At 48.7% G+C, this 15,483-nt stretch overlaps 6 protein-coding genes across 6 annotated transcripts; 3 read left to right on the top strand and 3 right to left on the bottom strand.

The window, feature by feature from the left end:
- Positions 1-119: 119 nt before the first annotated feature.
- On the bottom strand, positions 120-1,222 carry ONS95_004969 (uncharacterized protein; the record flags this gene model as incomplete). Its single annotated transcript, XM_058498357.1, has 4 exons — positions 120-462; positions 518-932; positions 1,002-1,050; positions 1,103-1,222. 4 exons carry the CDS (start codon positions 1,220-1,222, stop codon positions 120-122), a joined length of 927 nt encoding a protein of 308 aa, XP_058351871.1.
- Positions 1,223-1,896: 674 nt separating this feature from the next.
- On the top strand, positions 1,897-2,565 carry ONS95_004968 (uncharacterized protein; the record flags this gene model as incomplete). Its single annotated transcript, XM_058498356.1, has 1 exon — positions 1,897-2,565. One exon carries the CDS (start codon positions 1,897-1,899, stop codon positions 2,563-2,565), a length of 669 nt encoding a protein of 222 aa, XP_058351870.1.
- A 599-nt stretch (positions 2,566-3,164) lies between these two features.
- Positions 3,165-4,272, bottom strand: SUA7 (transcription initiation factor IIB; the record flags this gene model as incomplete). The annotated part of the gene is made up of 2 exons (XM_058498355.1): positions 3,165-3,541; positions 3,600-4,272. 2 exons carry the CDS (start codon positions 4,270-4,272, stop codon positions 3,165-3,167), a joined length of 1,050 nt encoding a protein of 349 aa, XP_058351869.1.
- Positions 4,273-5,051: 779 nt separating this feature from the next.
- RPT5 (26S proteasome regulatory subunit 6A) lies at positions 5,052-7,505 on the top strand. Its single transcript, XM_058498354.1, has 3 exons — positions 5,052-5,475; positions 5,528-5,943; positions 5,991-7,505. Exons 1-3 carry the CDS (start codon positions 5,165-5,167, stop codon positions 6,863-6,865), a joined length of 1,602 nt encoding a protein of 533 aa, XP_058351868.1. The 5' UTR covers positions 5,052-5,164; the 3' UTR covers positions 6,866-7,505.
- On the top strand, positions 7,470-8,109 carry ONS95_004965 (uncharacterized protein; the record flags this gene model as incomplete). The annotated part of the gene is made up of 3 exons (XM_058498353.1): positions 7,470-7,577; positions 7,625-7,712; positions 7,847-8,109. 3 exons carry the CDS (start codon positions 7,470-7,472, stop codon positions 8,107-8,109), a joined length of 459 nt encoding a protein of 152 aa, XP_058351867.1.
- Positions 8,110-11,389: 3,280 nt separating this feature from the next.
- On the bottom strand, positions 11,390-14,639 carry ONS95_004964 (uncharacterized protein; the record flags this gene model as incomplete). The annotated part of the gene is made up of 4 exons (XM_058498352.1): positions 11,390-12,836; positions 12,886-13,370; positions 13,995-14,112; positions 14,584-14,639. The coding sequence occupies 4 exons, from the start codon at positions 14,637-14,639 to the stop codon at positions 11,390-11,392; spliced, it is 2,106 nt and encodes a 701-aa protein (XP_058351866.1).
- Between the last annotated feature and the right edge of the window lie 844 nt (positions 14,640-15,483).

The following is a 15,483-nucleotide window of genomic DNA, read 5'->3' as shown; positions in this document are numbered from 1 at the left end:
GGTATTGAGTGAATTACAATAACAGCAAAGCCCGCAGCACATAATGTACTGCAGAATGGCTGCAGCTACAAATTTTAATTGCATATACCCGAATCATAGACCCGGCAATTTGCACAACTTTACAGCTTACTTTTCCCGGCAACAGGCTTCATGAGAGCTCGCCCGTTGCTCAAACAAACCTTGCCACCCTCCACTCGAGTGACAAATCTAATTTCTTCCCAATCACCCTCCGCATGTCCAGTTCTCCAAATGTCAGTGATGAGCTTGTCTCCAGGCTTGACGGGGGATGCGAATCTCGCTTGGAACTCCTTGATATTTTTTGGGTCACTGCCTCCGATGGCCTTGAGAAGACCGTGAGCTGCAAAGTTCCACGATGCAAGGCCGTGCATAATAGTACCACCAAAGCCCATCTGCTTTCCTGGCTCAGGTGTGGCGTGGAGAGGATTGTAGTCACCGTTAAGTCTAAAGCCAGTCAGTCAGGTGTATCCCCCGCTAAGATTAGCTGAGTTTGACAAACCTATAAAGCAACGCCGACTCAGCAGTCAACTGATGACTAACAGAAGCATCTGGCTTTTTTCCCTCGGGAGGAGGAAAGCTCTTCGTCGCAGGACCCTTAGGCCCACCCCAGCCACCTTGCCCGACAAAGAATCCGCTGCCAACAGCTCTGCTGTAAACCTCTCCAGTCTTCTTGTCCACAATTTCTTGTTGGGTCTCAACCACTGTGCCAGCCTTTCCCTTGTCGTAGACACCAAGTACCTTGGATTTTAACTCGAAAGTGCTGCCTTCCGATGTTGTAGGAAACGGCTTGAGAAATGTTATCAAGCGTTGGCCGTCAACAACGCGGGTGTAGTCAAATTTGGGGACATCTGGGATAGGAGTGGCTTTTTGTGCGGCGTAGAAGTCGATCACTTCTTGGCTTGTATATTTGAAAGCTTTACATATGTTAGATAGGCTGAAACTTAAAAATCACTTTTGAGTACATGACTGAGGGGGGAGCTAACGGAGTATGATTGGATATGTAGGGAAGACAGCGAAGTCTGGGTGCAGTTCCTACAGCTCGGATTAGTGTATAATTGAAGTAAATGAGACAATCGGTGCATACGTAGAGGAAGTGCAGCTCATCAGCTGTGCAGCCAATGCTGTTTGCAAAGAGCAGGACGTCACGCTTCAACCAGGCGACTTCCTTTGTAGGATACTCAAATCCAGCACCAGGTCCGCTCATTGTGTTTACTATGTCTTGTAAAGAATAATATAGAATTGCAAAAGAGGAGAAGACTTGGCCAAACTGATATGAGAGAGATGGAGGGTTGAATGTTGGGGAAGAGAGGTCTGAAGCTTCCCAGAGTCCCACTTCCCGTCCTCGGCTAGGACATGCCTCGGCTTCAGCAATCGGCTGTCTTTTTCGCAAGCGTGACCGTTACAGTACCGTTCCCGCTACCGTGACTTTACCTTACCTTGAGATTATCAGCTCCTTCCAGAGACTTTCTTATTTTGTTGTGCAGTTTGTCTTTGAGACGAAGAAATGGTGTCGATCCTGATCACGGGTTGCTGGAGCTCCTGGCTGTGACTGGTGACACTGGCGGCTGAGCTGTAAGCTGTCCACGATACGGTGATGGACGGCCTTGTCTTCTCTTGAGATTTCCAGTCATTATTGCGGTCCGCGCTGCCCATACATACATGCCGGCTGGTAGGGCTGACATTGAGTCTTAGTGGTGGCTTGTTCACCAATCAGCCTCACTCACCCTGCCTCTTCGAGACTCGCAAGTGCGGCGAAGAGTCACAAGGGCCGAGTGAGTATTTGATTTGATACCTACATTACCAGTCTTCCATCTTTAATCAAGGGAACATCAGAAATATCCTTTCGAAGACCACCTCTTCCGTCCTGAACTCACCACCATGGCTCCAAGCAAACGCCTAGGCCTAGCTGTATCTTTGGCAAGCAAAGCAGACTCGCCCATCTACTTCTGGCGAGAGTACGGGTCTCAACACAGCTATTTATCACAATGGTACCCATCCCCGTTTACGGTCTCCGGCACAAGCATTACCTACACCACTGCCGAACAGTACATGATGCATCAAAAAGCAATCCTCTTCTCAGACACTGAAGTTGCTCTAAAAATCTTGGCCTCTCAATCCCCCAAGGAACAGAAATCTCTTGGGCGTCAAGTCAGTAATTTTGATGACAGAATATGGGAAGAGAACAGAGAGCGGATCGTCGAAGAGGCTAGCTACTGGAAGTTCAAGACGGGTAAGGACGAGGGAGTGCTGAAGGGAGAGGGAGTGAGTTTGAGGGATAGATTGTTAGCGACCGGTGATAGGGAGGTGGTGGAAGCAAGTCCGAGAGATAGGATTTGGGGCGTTGGGTTTGGAGAGAACAATGCTCCGAAGAGGAGAGCGGATTGGGGCTTGAATCTTTTGGGAAAGGCCTTGGTAGTTGCCAGGACGAAGTTGAGGGAAGAATGTACTGGAAATGATGGGATATCTGATAAGGCGAAAGAGAAGGGGGAGAACGTAGAAGATGTTCGTGAAGGACAGAAAAAGAGACGCAGGAAGAGTGAAGATTAAAAGTCTTCTAGCAAGGGAAAAAATGCTGGTTGCTGTTCGTATGTGGTCTATCAGACTCGCTGACATACTTGCTACCGAGTTCCAAAGTCGAAGGATATTTCAATACTTGAAACAATTTTGAAATGCTCACCTGTTCCAAGACGATCATAAGATGTACCAGCGTCTTGAACGAACTGGTCAAAGGATATCTCAATGGGCAGCGGGTGAGCAGTGTTTAGTTCATCATTTATAGTGTGCTCGAATTTTCTATCAACCATTATCACAAACAACATGCCACAAAGTGAATGACTTTTTCCACGTCCGTTGGTTATCTCGATGCCCTCAGATTCTATTAGTGTGTCAGGTAACAAGGCAAAATAGCAAATCGCTGCTTCCTTAATTCAACGCCGTTGAGACACGGAATATCATGCTCCCCAGGTTGCAGATCAACGTAAGTGACAGTCGTGGGCAGCAAGAACAACCATAAGCAAGAGCGAAGCAGGACAAGGGACCCGCAGTAAGCCATCAGACCAACCACAGATAGCCCACTCTCCAAATGTCGACATATGGTATCACCCATTTCGAAAGGAACAGATGAGAGCGGGCAGGTGGTTCGAATTCTAAGCCGATGGCAAATTTGACATGTTTCCCTTGCCGTTAGCAATCCACTCTGGCTCGATCAATCTTTCTCGCTCCTGGTACAAATACTTGTATGCAGTACGGATCGTGCCATCACTGACACCAGCGACTGCAGAAATTTCTTTCGGAGTCTTCGGTCTGCCAAGAAGGTAGGATGCCATGTAGATGCAGGCAGCGGCAACGGAGAGAGGGGAGCGACCGGCGAGATCACCGACGGTAGACATCTTCTCAGCGAGACCTTGGGAAACCTTGACAAAAGCCTGGCGTTGAAGTCCCAGCTGGCTACAGTATCGAACGCAGAGTTCAGAAGCGTTGGTAGAGCTAGTCGTTTGGTATGCGTCTGTGGATGGAAGCAGACCTTGAGACAGGTTTGTTAATATGAAGCAAAATGAAAATAGTAATCGCCAGTAACTTACCATTGGAAGCAGCCTTTGCCTTGTCCTCACTGTCGTTGGCGAAGAACTTCTCGAGAAGCTTAAACGTTCGACCAATGTCTTTCTTTGAGACTTTTGTCAGGGCGAAAATCTCTCGGAAGGTTCGTGGGACTCCGCACTGGCGGCAGGCAATGAAGATACATCCAGCAATGATTGCTTCTTGAGATTTGCCCTTAAAAGCCTTTGCATCATCAACCAACTTGAAGAGGTGCTTAGCGGTATCGGATACGTTCTTAGGGATGTTGACAGCGTCGCAGTGGGCACCGATCTCCTTGTAGGCCGCAAGAAGACCTTTGGTGGCCTTGTCATTGGATGATTTGTTTTGTGCTCTCATAAGGTCACGGCTACGCGCATTGCCATCTTGGAAAGCGATAGTCGTGGTGAGTTGAGATCCGTTAAGGAGAGGATTTGCGCCGTCGCCGACACGAGAAGGATCGTCGTTGCCCTGGTCGTCGTTCGCAAAGGTTCGCCACTCAGAGCGAGTGTCAACGATACGATCACCGAGGACCAGTCCACAAGAACCGCAAACCATATCGCCAGAGGAGAACTCCTCTACCAGATTGGGAGGAAATTCCTTGCAGTCCTTACAGACCATGGTCATATTTAGATTCTCGCTCCATTCGCCTGCAGCGGAGGGTGGCTCGGGAGGAATCATTTTGGATTTGTACGGCTTGGGCCGGTAGATGTTATCGAGTTCGTCAAAGACCGGGCGCTTGCTGCGCCTGCGACGAATTTGTTTTCTCTTCCGCGATATGACAGCTCGAGCCTTGAAGTCTTTGGTAGGTTTTCCGCAAAGAAGTGCAGTCGAGAGTTTGACAAAGAGTGGAGAATGCGTTTTGGCGGTATTGACTACGAACGAAGGAAGTGAGCCTTTGTTGGTCGTCGCGAGATCGGCGGCTGCTGTGTTAGGTGAGTATCCTTCACAGAAACCTGCCGATTGCGCAGAAATCTGCGTCGCAGATTATGTTCGAGAAGATGCGAGGGGATGCGAGGGATTTTGGAGCTTCTCGTGGGAGAGTATGAGGATGCCGTGTAGTATGGGATGATCGATTTCGGTGAGAATGGGCGGGTGGCAAAAGAAGGTGCTGCTGCCAGGACGATCGAATTTCTGCAGAACCAAATACCAATGAAGGCGTCTGAGAAAGATTCGGAGATCGTAGAAGTTGTCAGTAACTATCGTGGAGGAAAGGTGACCGGCAACTTTGTGTTTGAGGCGACAGTTCGACGTCTTCTATGGCGAGCGAGCGTGGGCGAAGAGGATGAAGGAGAAGAATCCTCCCTTGACTGAGCCGGACAAGATATCAGTGCCTGCTACCGTTAGCGTTGCTGACTGAGGCAAGAAAGCAGGCACAGAACATCCACGTGACTTCTTAGGCAGGTGCTACGCGCAACTCGCTACCTTACCGCGATGGAAGCTGCTAGGGAGCTCAAGTTGTCGAAGCTCACTTGATTATTCACAACTCCAAATACCTTTCGCAACACAACAACGACTATTCTCTGTCCTTCTCACTGATTATTCTCCTTACCTCCACAAACCGCAGGCAGCCATGTCTACGTTAGAGGATCTTGATGATCTTGAGCGTGAGCAGAAGGAAGACAAGAAGGATGGCGATAAAGACAAGAAACCAACTGATCAAAATGGTGATGCTGAGATGAAGGATGCTGAGCCAGAGGAGAAGGAAGAGGACCCCATAGATGAAGAGATTTACAATCTCAGTACACAAGAAATTTCGACGAGAAAACGGTTGTTGGAGAACGATTCCCGGATCATGAAGAGCGAATATCAGCGGTTATCTCACGAGAAAGCTACGATGGGCGAGAAGATCAAGGACAACTTGGACAAGATCGAGAATAACAGGTATGCTACTTTGGGTGTATTCCAAGGCGTCTGGTGACTAATTGCTTCGCAGGCAATTACCATATCTCGTTGGAAACGTGGTTGAGCTCTTGGATCTCGACCCAACCGCAGAATCTCAGGAAGAAGGATCCAACATCGACCTCGATGCGACACGCGTCGGGAAATCTGCTGTCATCAAGACCTCTACCCGACAAACCATCTTCCTTCCTCTCATTGGGCTCGTTGATCCAGAGCAGCTGAAACCAGGAGATCTGATCGGTGTAAACAAAGACTCATATCTGGTTCTAGACACATTACCAGCCGAGTATGATAGCAGAGTAAAGGCTATGGAGGTTGATGAGAAGCCAACCGAGAAGTATACCGATGTAGGAGGACTGGACAAACAGATCGAAGAATTGGTTGAGGCAATTGTATGGCCAATGAAGGAGGCTGAGCGATTCAAGAAGATTGGCATCAAGGCTCCAAAAGGTGTGCATGATCCCGCATAAATGATGGCTAATGCTAACATAGAGAAGGCGCCTTGATGTATGGACCACCTGGTACTGGGAAAACCCTCCTTGCCCGAGCCTGCGCAGCTCAAACAGATGCCACATTCCTCAAACTCGCCGGACCACAGCTAGTACAAATGTTCATTGGTGATGGTGCGAAGTTGGTTCGAGATTGTTTTGCTTTAGCGAAGGAGAAAGCTCCCGCGATCATTTTCATCGATGAGCTGGATGCTGTTGGTACCAAGCGTTTTGACAGTGAGAAGAGTGGGGACAGAGAAGTGCAGAGAACCATGTTGGAGCTTCTCAATCAACTCGATGGTTTTGCATCCGATGATCGCATCAAGGTTCTTGCAGCTACAAACAGAGTCGACGTTCTTGATCCCGCTTTACTTCGTTCTGGACGTCTTGACAGAAAGATTGAGTTCCCACTACCAAATGAAGAGGCACGAGCACAGATTCTCAAGATTCACAGCAGAAAGATGACAGTCGATGGTGGGGTCAATTGGCCTGAGTTGGCACGAAGTACAGATGAATTTGGCGGTGCGCAGCTGAAGGCAGTTTGTGTGGAAGCAGGCATGATTGCTCTAAGGATGGGCAAGAACAAGATCAGCCACGAGCACTATGTGGATGCCATTGCGGAGGTTCAAGCAAAGAAGAAGGGTAAGTTCGGCCGTGACTCGGAAGCTCTGGCGCTTTGGCTAATCCGTTGTAGATACCGTCAACTTCTATGCTTAGTGGGCTGCTTGGTATTGGTTTGTACGAGGGGAGTTTGGTATGGCATGGTTTACATACTAGGCCCTGTAATCATAGACACATCATGGATGACTTTCTTTCCACATGATCAAGTTTCCGTAGATAAATGGAAATTGGAAATGATGAGCTTCCATACACCTGTTTTATAATGTTTCTGGACTCCGACTCTATGTCGCGGATCAGCAGGTACTTATCGCCTGAACGAACTGTCATTCATTTGCTTTCATGAGCGATTCTTGCATTGCAGAGTCCAGAAAACGAACTTGGCTTGTCATAATGCCTGCTAGTGATAGAGATTCTCGGTTCTCACGAGCTTTCACGCAATTCCTACAAAGTCAATTTGAGCATTTGTTGTCCCAGCTTATGGGGCCAAAAAGCTGTAAAGCACAGATCCGGCTTTAGAAGTTGAGCACGAACATACCCGTTTTGGGCAATTCTACTGGCATGAAATCAATTCGATGTTTTCGGCCTCTTGTGGCAGAATCAATGTCAAATGTAAGGTCATGCTTGGAAATAAACACCAGTATGCCTACGTCAGATCGATGGCACGTTTAACATCTCAAAAACCATGAATCGTGTGAAAAGTTGACACAAAATATGCCATTCAGTTGAGACTTCAAGATCGACCCTAAATAGTTGCAAGGGTAGAAGTAAAGTCCAGACGGTGGAGTTGAGATCAGAGGAGATTGAAATGGAAAGGCAGATGCACGGCCTCAGGCAACAGGGCATTTACATCTTCTTGGCAGCGCTGCGATGCGGACTCTCAACCTCGATTTCCCGAACACTTTTCAAGCACCTCTCCTCTTACCCATTGACACCACCACATCCGCCGGCATGTTCACACAAACTCTCCGCGCTACGGTACGAGCTATCCTCAGCTTCAGATACAAGAAAGCTAACAATTCCAGCGCTCCTCGATCGCTCGTGTGGCGAGGCAGCAAGCTCCCGGCATGGTCTCGAGACGCACCTTCATCACTCCTACTGCCGCTCGTCAAGGTTCGTAGCTCTTTTATCTTTCGACAAATAATCAATTATACTGGACGTTTGAGCCGCTTGGCCACACAACGACTCTGGATGGAAACGCGAATGGAGTTAAACGTCGAGCACGAAGCTAACATCCCTTTTCTTAGCGGATCTCGTCCAAGAACTATATGTCAAGGAATTGAAGGCCTATAAGATCCCACCAGTCAAGGCTAACGATGCGGATGGACACGTCCAGAAGTTCAATGCACCAGCCCCACCCAAGTCCCCCGAGGAAGCGGACATCGCCAACGAGTTGAAGTCATACGAGACACAGACTGTGGATATTGAGGGCCAGGCTGAGGGGGGCGTTGTTGAGAAGGAGGTTGATTGGTTCGAGCAGGAGCCAGAGGAGGAAGAGGCTCACCACTAGACAGTCTCGGGGTGATGGATGGGGTAGACTGGGCGATGCCGGAGATGGATGCAATATCCAGCGTGTATAGCATAACTAGAGAAGGGGACATTGTACAGTGAAGGCCTGATTTACCAGTTCTCCCAGAAGTGCCCATATATCGCTAAATTGTGACGTATCCACGAGATAGCTTGCTTCGGGTCGGTCGCCAGTGCTATGTTAAGTTGCTTCAAGCCAAGTACTCTTCAGAACGGTCTGAACCCGTCAGAAACTGAACCTAGTACATGTACTGAATGGCCGAGCGTCATGGGAGGAGTGACTCGGCTTTTCTATCAGACGATTATGTACATTTGGACGTTGCTATTCGGAAAATTCACACGTCAATACAACCAAGGGTACTGTCCAGAACCCGAAGACGTAAAGGAGACATTGACCCTTCAACCTTGATCCTATCCCAGGAACTGCAGAGCTTCGAGTGTGAGCAGGTCGAGTTAAACGGAAAGAAGGGCCATTTGCTGACTTGTTTTTGACAGTATTCTCAGTTACTTGCCTGCAGGTGGCTACGTTCGAGCCGGGAATCTGGGGCAGCATCTTCACATTTCATGACGACAAGGCGTTCCAATAATGATTATGATGCCTGAACCAGCACCCATAATAGTGTTTGGATCATATGTACGATGGAATAGTCTACTTCTTGGCCCTGGGGTAGGCTCCGCACAGGTGTACTTGTCCGTTCGATAAGTCATTGTATCGGGAAAGATTCAGGCAATGTGTAACTTGGAGCAATGTGTAATTTGGAGCGATGCGAACACATTCGAGACGTAGGACTATAGGAGTGGGTTCATTCCTCCATAGCAATGAAATAATCCAGCAGAAGACGCTGATGAGCGACTTGAAGCTCAAGTTTCTCAGTTCGTGTTTGCATTTGTACCTACACTCTGTAGCTTGGAGCAAGGACGATACACCAGATTTGGATTCCTCTGGCACATCTTCACATGTCAGAGTAGGTTGGCGCCCTTTCAGGTGTCTGAACTCAACATTACTGACCACAGTTCGTTGATTCAGATCCGACGAGGATTCCATTGACGGAGGTTGTTGGCAGTGAGTTTCAAAAAAAGATTGATTCGGGTTCTCATCACCTCCCCGCTAGAATATTGCCGCCAAGCTCAGATATTTCGCAATCCAGTCTCTTATACCATTAGGACAATCTTTACAGCCATTGCTTAAGTTATACTTTCAAAGTCCTTAGAGGTATGGACATCATATACTGGCAAAACGAACAAGTGTCGTTTGCCCTTTTGCTTTGCTTATCAGTGTAGCTTTCGATGTTCAAAAACCGTCAACAGCTGAATGTCAGAGATGGTCTCCAACTCATAGCTAGAGGAATTCGATAACAAGTGTGATTTCTGCACCGTGTAGGGTAATCCTTAACCCCAACATGTCTTGGGCACACTTGCTTTCTGCGTTGACCGCTTTGTTTTGGTTCATGCAGTCGGTCACAGCTAGCTGCGGCATCGTACACGCTACCCATATATTTATCCTTAATGACCCTCTAACGAGAGTTATTGTTCATTCCCGGGGTCACTTGAGAGTGCTCGATGTTCTGGCATAGCCGCGTGCTTGAGTAAAGCATCAAGCAACCCCAAGGCCAGTCCCAATCTGCATTCTCTTGCATGATCTATTGCCTATAGCTTTATGAGATTCTCAATGTTCTATTAATGCTTCTTGTGAGCTCTGTGTGGATGGTATATTTCGTATTTGGAGAGCTTGCTGTATCTAGGTGGTGTCACACTTCCTTTGCTTAAGGCTTTGTTGTTTCTTATTGTTACGAATAAATTCAAAGGGTATTTTCAACGTGAAATTCTCTGAGTCGTTCGTTCACAGAAAGCACATAAGACGATAGCTGTTGGAAATGTCTCCTCAAATTGCTCTTTTGTAATTACTAGCCTGGGCATTTCGGCTGTGAGCACAACTGTGCTCCAGATGCTCGGGCAATTCGAAGTTGACCGGTTGAAGTCTAGTCAATAAAACTATTCAAATATGGCAGTACAATCATCACTCTTGTCATTGATTTAGTAGACACTAATGTTAAACTGTTTCCAACTGCAGGCACTTGTAACTTTCCAAAGTCTAGACTCCGAACTGTAAGTCCAGCGGATTTGTACGGCATCCAAAATCCATACCAGAGAGCTCGGTTTTCCTTCCACACTCACAAGCATAATCACACCACCACTGATGCTTAGGCATACCTACTAACTTTCGTACCTATGCTTCGTGGTTGACCAAATGCATACCTAGGTAGCCTAAGCCCATCTTCCAAATTACCAATCACCCACACCTTCCTTACCCGCTCCTGCGGAAACGAGTCAAAGGGGCCGAGAAACTCAGCCCATAGCATTCTGCCAACTGTGGAATGGGGCCAATCGGTACACCGGCCCTTGAGTTGTTGTCTAGGTGAGGGGAATCTCCACTCTACTCGGTGCAAACGGAAAATGATGCACGATTTGGACCTAAAATTCCAGGATTAAAATGGGGACGGAAAGTTGAAGAGAGGGGAAATATAGCTTAGCACAGCACAGTCAGCAAAGCGCCATGGTTGATGGGAAAGTTCGATACATGGTTGTATTTATCATGTACTACTATTTGTTACTGGCCGAGCACAACCCATGGAAGACTTTGCAGCTTGAAAGCTTATCTACGTAATGTCGTCCGTAAGTGGAAATTTCCACCCAGTGCGTTGGAGGCAAAGTAATGTAGTAGCCAATCCAGCTCACCTATTCTCCGGCTGGTAAAGCGGGCGCGAAGTAGGGTTTCTGTGGGGATGAAAGGACTACAATGCTTTTTGTTGCTAACAAGACAGCCTTATTGTTTGTTCATGTTAAAAAGCCACCAAGCAAGTATGACCCGAAACCGCAGTCAAAGCGATTCAATGCACCTCGTCCAACCCATGAGAGAACATTGCCTTTCATGCATGCTCCAATTTCATTTCTCTCTCCCAATTAAGGCACAGGACCAAGTTGCTGCGAGTGCCAAAAAAGCTCGTTGCTCTCATGAAAAAAAGATCGCATGGCGTATATCATTCCCATATCCACATGTCAATGAAAAGGGCATTGCAGACTCAATGCCCATTTCTCGACGATAGCCAATCTGTCATATGCTTTGTGATCGAATGATGTCGACCAGAGCGCACCTCCAGGACTCCGCCCAAATGCAAATAACGCCGGCCCTATGCATTGGTATGTAAAAGAAGTCGTGAAACGCAAGGAAATCGCTCAAAGGGCGGGAGCTTCGTCGCACCAATTTACATGTCGAAGTGTCCGCCATTGAACATACTTTGATCCTCATTTGTGCTTGTCTTTACGATGCCGCTCATTCGAGAGCTTCGCTTGTCTGCAAGTGGGTCCTCCCACTCCTGGTCGGCCTTCTCATCCTCATCCATATCATCGTACTCATCCTTGATGCCTCGTGCTTGCATGTGCTCCTCCATGGAACTTTCATCAACAAATGTGAAGCCCTTAAAGTTAGCCTGCATGCCTGGCGAGAGAGGTGTGGAAGTCGCAACACCAGCTGCGAGAGCTGCAGCACGAGCATTGAGTGAGGATGCGCCGTTAAGGGCGTTGGTGAACTCGGGGTCGAAGTTGGATGTATCAGTCTCTGACTTCAACTTTGGCTTAAATGGCGGAGTGATAAGCTTCTTAGTCAACGCATCCCAATCAATATCAGCAAAGAATGGATGTCGCTTGAGTTCCTCCGCATCGTCAGTCGCTCCGAGCCGATGCTTTGGATTTCGGTTGAGAAGACCCTTGACGAAATTTCTCCCCTCCACAGTTAGGGTTTCCCTTGGGAAACGTACTTTGCCGAACGCGATGTTCTTGTACATCTGTTGAGTATCCTCGGCGTAAAATGGACTCCAACCACAGCACATTTCGAATACAAGAACTCCAAGTGACCAGAAATCGACCATCTTTGTGTATCCAGCTTCGTCCAAAAGAACCTCTGGGGCCAGATATTCGGTGGTACCACAGAAGGTATTGGTCGTGGCGTTCTTGGTCAAATTCGCCTTAGACAAGCCGAAGTCGCACAAAGCAATATGTCCATTGGCATCCAAGAGGATGTTTTCCGGCTTCAGGTCTCTGTAAACGATATCGTGCATATGAAGGTGTTGGAGAGCGAGTATCAGTTCGGCAATATAGAACTTGGCCCGCTTCTCATCAAATCGACCTTCCTTTTGCAAATGCCAGAACAGCTCGCCACCAGACATGTAGTCGGTGACGAGATACAAATCAGTTGGAGTCTGGAAAGAGAACTTTAAACCAACAATAAACGGAGAATCCGCCATGGCTGTTCTGACGAGGATATTTCGCTCCCCAACCGTGTGCGCAACCTCTTTCTTCTGGACAATGACCTTCTTTTGAAGCACTTTCATGGCATAAATTCGTCTTGTGTCCTTTTTTCTGACCTGGTAAACCTGTCCAAATGTCCCCTTTCCAATGAGCTTTAGAATCTGGAAATCATCGGGGCCATAGTGCTTCTTCTCAGTTTGTTGGAACGTGATCTCAACGTATATCTCTCCCGGCAGCCCCGTATCAGTGTCATTTCGACCCCGGAGCGGGAACCATCCTTTGATTGGCGAGTTGTCATTTTCGGTCAAATTCGCTTCCAGATCGACATGACCCAAGAATTCCTCCGCAGCACTACTCCGGTCGTAGATAGTAAGGTTGATTCTCGCATCTGATCCAACCACATCGCTGACCAAATTAGTACCGTACACCTTACAAGGAAAATGTGAACACCTACAAAACGGCCTCAGTGTCCCACTTTGGATTAGTCATCGATTTCCGTCCCTTGCTCTTGAAGTCACGATAGTCCGAGAGACTGGTGTTGCTGCTTTGCCGACTCTTCATTGGAATTGCCATGGGCCGACCAGAATCACTTCCTGATCGGGCGATAGGGATTCCACCCATGGGACTACTCGTTGGGTCCTCATTCTCATCGATGTCTGAAGGCAATGGACCTTTCGAGACAAGCTCATTTCGTTGGAACACAGCCACAACATACGGGTCTCGGCTCTTACGCAAACCTCTGGCTTCAGCGATTTTGACAGTAAGCTTTCCTTTCGGTGATGGTGCTGGAGCACCAGTCGGCGGGGACAAAGATGCTGCACCGGGAACTGCTTCAACGTTTGCCTTTGCTGATTGTCCGTTTGCTTTATCTGATCCCCCGCTAGCATCCGATTTGACGGTTTGGTTGGACAACGCGCGAGTTGGAGTGGGAGGGATACTCTTTGTACGCGGAGCGTCATCTGTTAGCTTCTTGAGTCTATCATAAGATGGAGACTCGTGAAAATCAGAATTCAAGCGGGAAAGTGAAGGGGTACTGGGTGAAGTGGCGGAATTGCGATCGCTGGGGTTCGAAAAATGGGCCGCGTGAACATTTGAAGTGGTTAATACATTTGAAAGCGGATTCATCAAAGACGCCCGGCGAGCGCTCGACGGAATCGATTCCGAGATGCTCTTGTGATGTCGGGAAGACGGCGCTGCTGTCTTCGCAGCACCCTTTTCCTCATCTTCAGAGCCAGAATCGCTGAGCTTTAACTTGTGCAGTGATGGTGTTTGGGAAGCGGGTGGTGTCGGGTACGAGTGCAAGCTTGATGATCGGGGAAGTGTAGGTGCAAGAAGCCCCAACTGCTCATATTTGGGGAACGGCAGGGCTTCTGATTCTGTCTGGGGACAGGCACTTGCAGGAGCCGCGATGGACTCTGCTGTGGCTGGTAGCAGGGTCTCAGCAGCCTCCAATTCTTCCGGGCGGGAGAACGGAGGTTTGCTTTCAGCCTCGCCCCCCGAAACAGGAATTTCAAGCGGACCAGAATTTGGACTTGCAGAAGAACCAGAAGAACCAGAACCAACCTGTCCAAAGTAACTGTGCATTATGCCTGGCAGCCTCTTGTCTGAAGGATCGGGCTGCGGAGTTGCTATTCCCGACCGAGGGGTATCGCTGTCGAAGCCATTTGCATCATCGTCCCGGCTGTTGAGCACATCAGTAAGAGTCGTATTAATAGAGCATTCATTGTCCAGGAAACGCGTGGACAATCTTGTAAAACGCAGAGATCCAGCAGACGTGAAGAAGAGGAATTAATTGGCAGGGGCGCTGGCATTGGATGCACAGCGATCAGAAAATTCCTTCACTCCAACCAGCAGTGCAGTGCATTGCAGGGCAGAAAATCACCATTATCCGACTCTGAACCATTTTGGAAGCACAGCCGCATGAAGAGGCCTTGATGCCGCCCCGCCACTGAAAAACCCCACCATGATGAGTTGAAGAAGCATGTGGGTGCACGAAACCAGCATCAAACTTGAATGTGGTTCGGCACATGGGGAAAGACAAAGATAGACACGGCGTGCCCAGGCTGAAGCTGTGCACAACACGTTGTAGCCTCCTCTTTCTGGTCCAGAGGGGATGAAGTGCATGTCGCCCAACTCTGCGCAAATAACGTACCTCGCCATCATCGCCTGAGTTGCTTGCTTGAGGAGATCCATCTCGTTGCCTGCCATCTTGAACTATGCTTATTGTGCTCTTGTCGTTTTTTCCGTGGGGCAGGTTGAGGTCGAAGTCGGAGTCGAATTGTTGTCGAGGACTGCAGATTCGAGATGATCGTCGGAAGGTAGGTAGGTACTTAGGTATGATGAAGTTGCCCCATTTACACCCACGTCCGAGAGTGCGGTTGTCTGCGTCTAGGACAGCTGTGAAGCTTCTGCGACTCCTAGTGGGAGCTCTGGCGACGAGCAGGAGACTTCGGTGTGTTTGAATTCGTGTCTGGCGAAGAGCAGAATCGAGAAGGTGAAGTCGACTCAAGGTGGGCTTGAAAAGTGAAGAGGTAAGGTAGAGTAGAGTGCTGCCCAAATGGTGGTACTTGCGTTGCTCGCCGGCCCTTTACCGTGGGTCTGTCCGCTAAAATACGGACGCAGGCGAACCAGTCCAGTTGAGCCACTACTGGACAGGACAGGACAGGGCAGTCCGTCCTGAGTCTGAGTCCTGACAGCCAACAAATGACTCGGGGGCGGGAGCCGACGGAGACGAGACAAGACGAGATGGGGCGAGACTGGCAGCCCAGATATATGTAATAATTGGTCTGCGAGAAAGACGCACCGACAAGTCACGGCAAGTTAAGTCAAGTCAAGTCAAGTCAAGTCAAGTCAAGTCAAGTCGAGTCGAGTCCTTTATATACGCGGAGAAATCAGCTCGGTTGAGCGTAGGCGTAGGTACTCGGATCGCGTCGGGTCCAGGCTGCTCCAGGAGCTATGAGTACTGTAACTTATGTCTGGCCTGGATATCAGAGGCTTGGGGTGCGGTCCTCAGCGATCAACCGATGGGACCAGAAGGGCTGGGTGGGCTCAA

The sequence above is a fragment of the Cadophora gregata genome, assembly GCF_030347475.1.
Source record: "Cadophora gregata isolate MNR1 chromosome Unknown scaffold_15, whole genome shotgun sequence".
In the NCBI taxonomy this organism is placed as follows: domain Eukaryota; kingdom Fungi; phylum Ascomycota; class Leotiomycetes; order Helotiales; family Ploettnerulaceae; genus Cadophora; species Cadophora gregata.
Note: the sequence above shows the minus strand (reverse complement) of the source record. Positions and strands in the feature narration are given on the sequence as shown.

Excerpts from the sequence above, each read along its gene's own strand:
- RPT5 (XM_058498354.1), top strand. The coding sequence starts at position 5,165 with ATGTCTACGTTAGAGGATCTTGATGATCTTGAGCGTGAGCAGAAGGAA. Across the intron at positions 5,476-5,527 it reads GACAAGATCGAGAATAACAG|GCAATTACCATATCTCGTTG; the intron begins GTATGCTACTTT and ends ATTGCTTCGCAG. Across the intron at positions 5,944-5,990 it reads TGGCATCAAGGCTCCAAAAG|GCGCCTTGATGTATGGACCA; the intron begins GTGTGCATGATC and ends AACATAGAGAAG.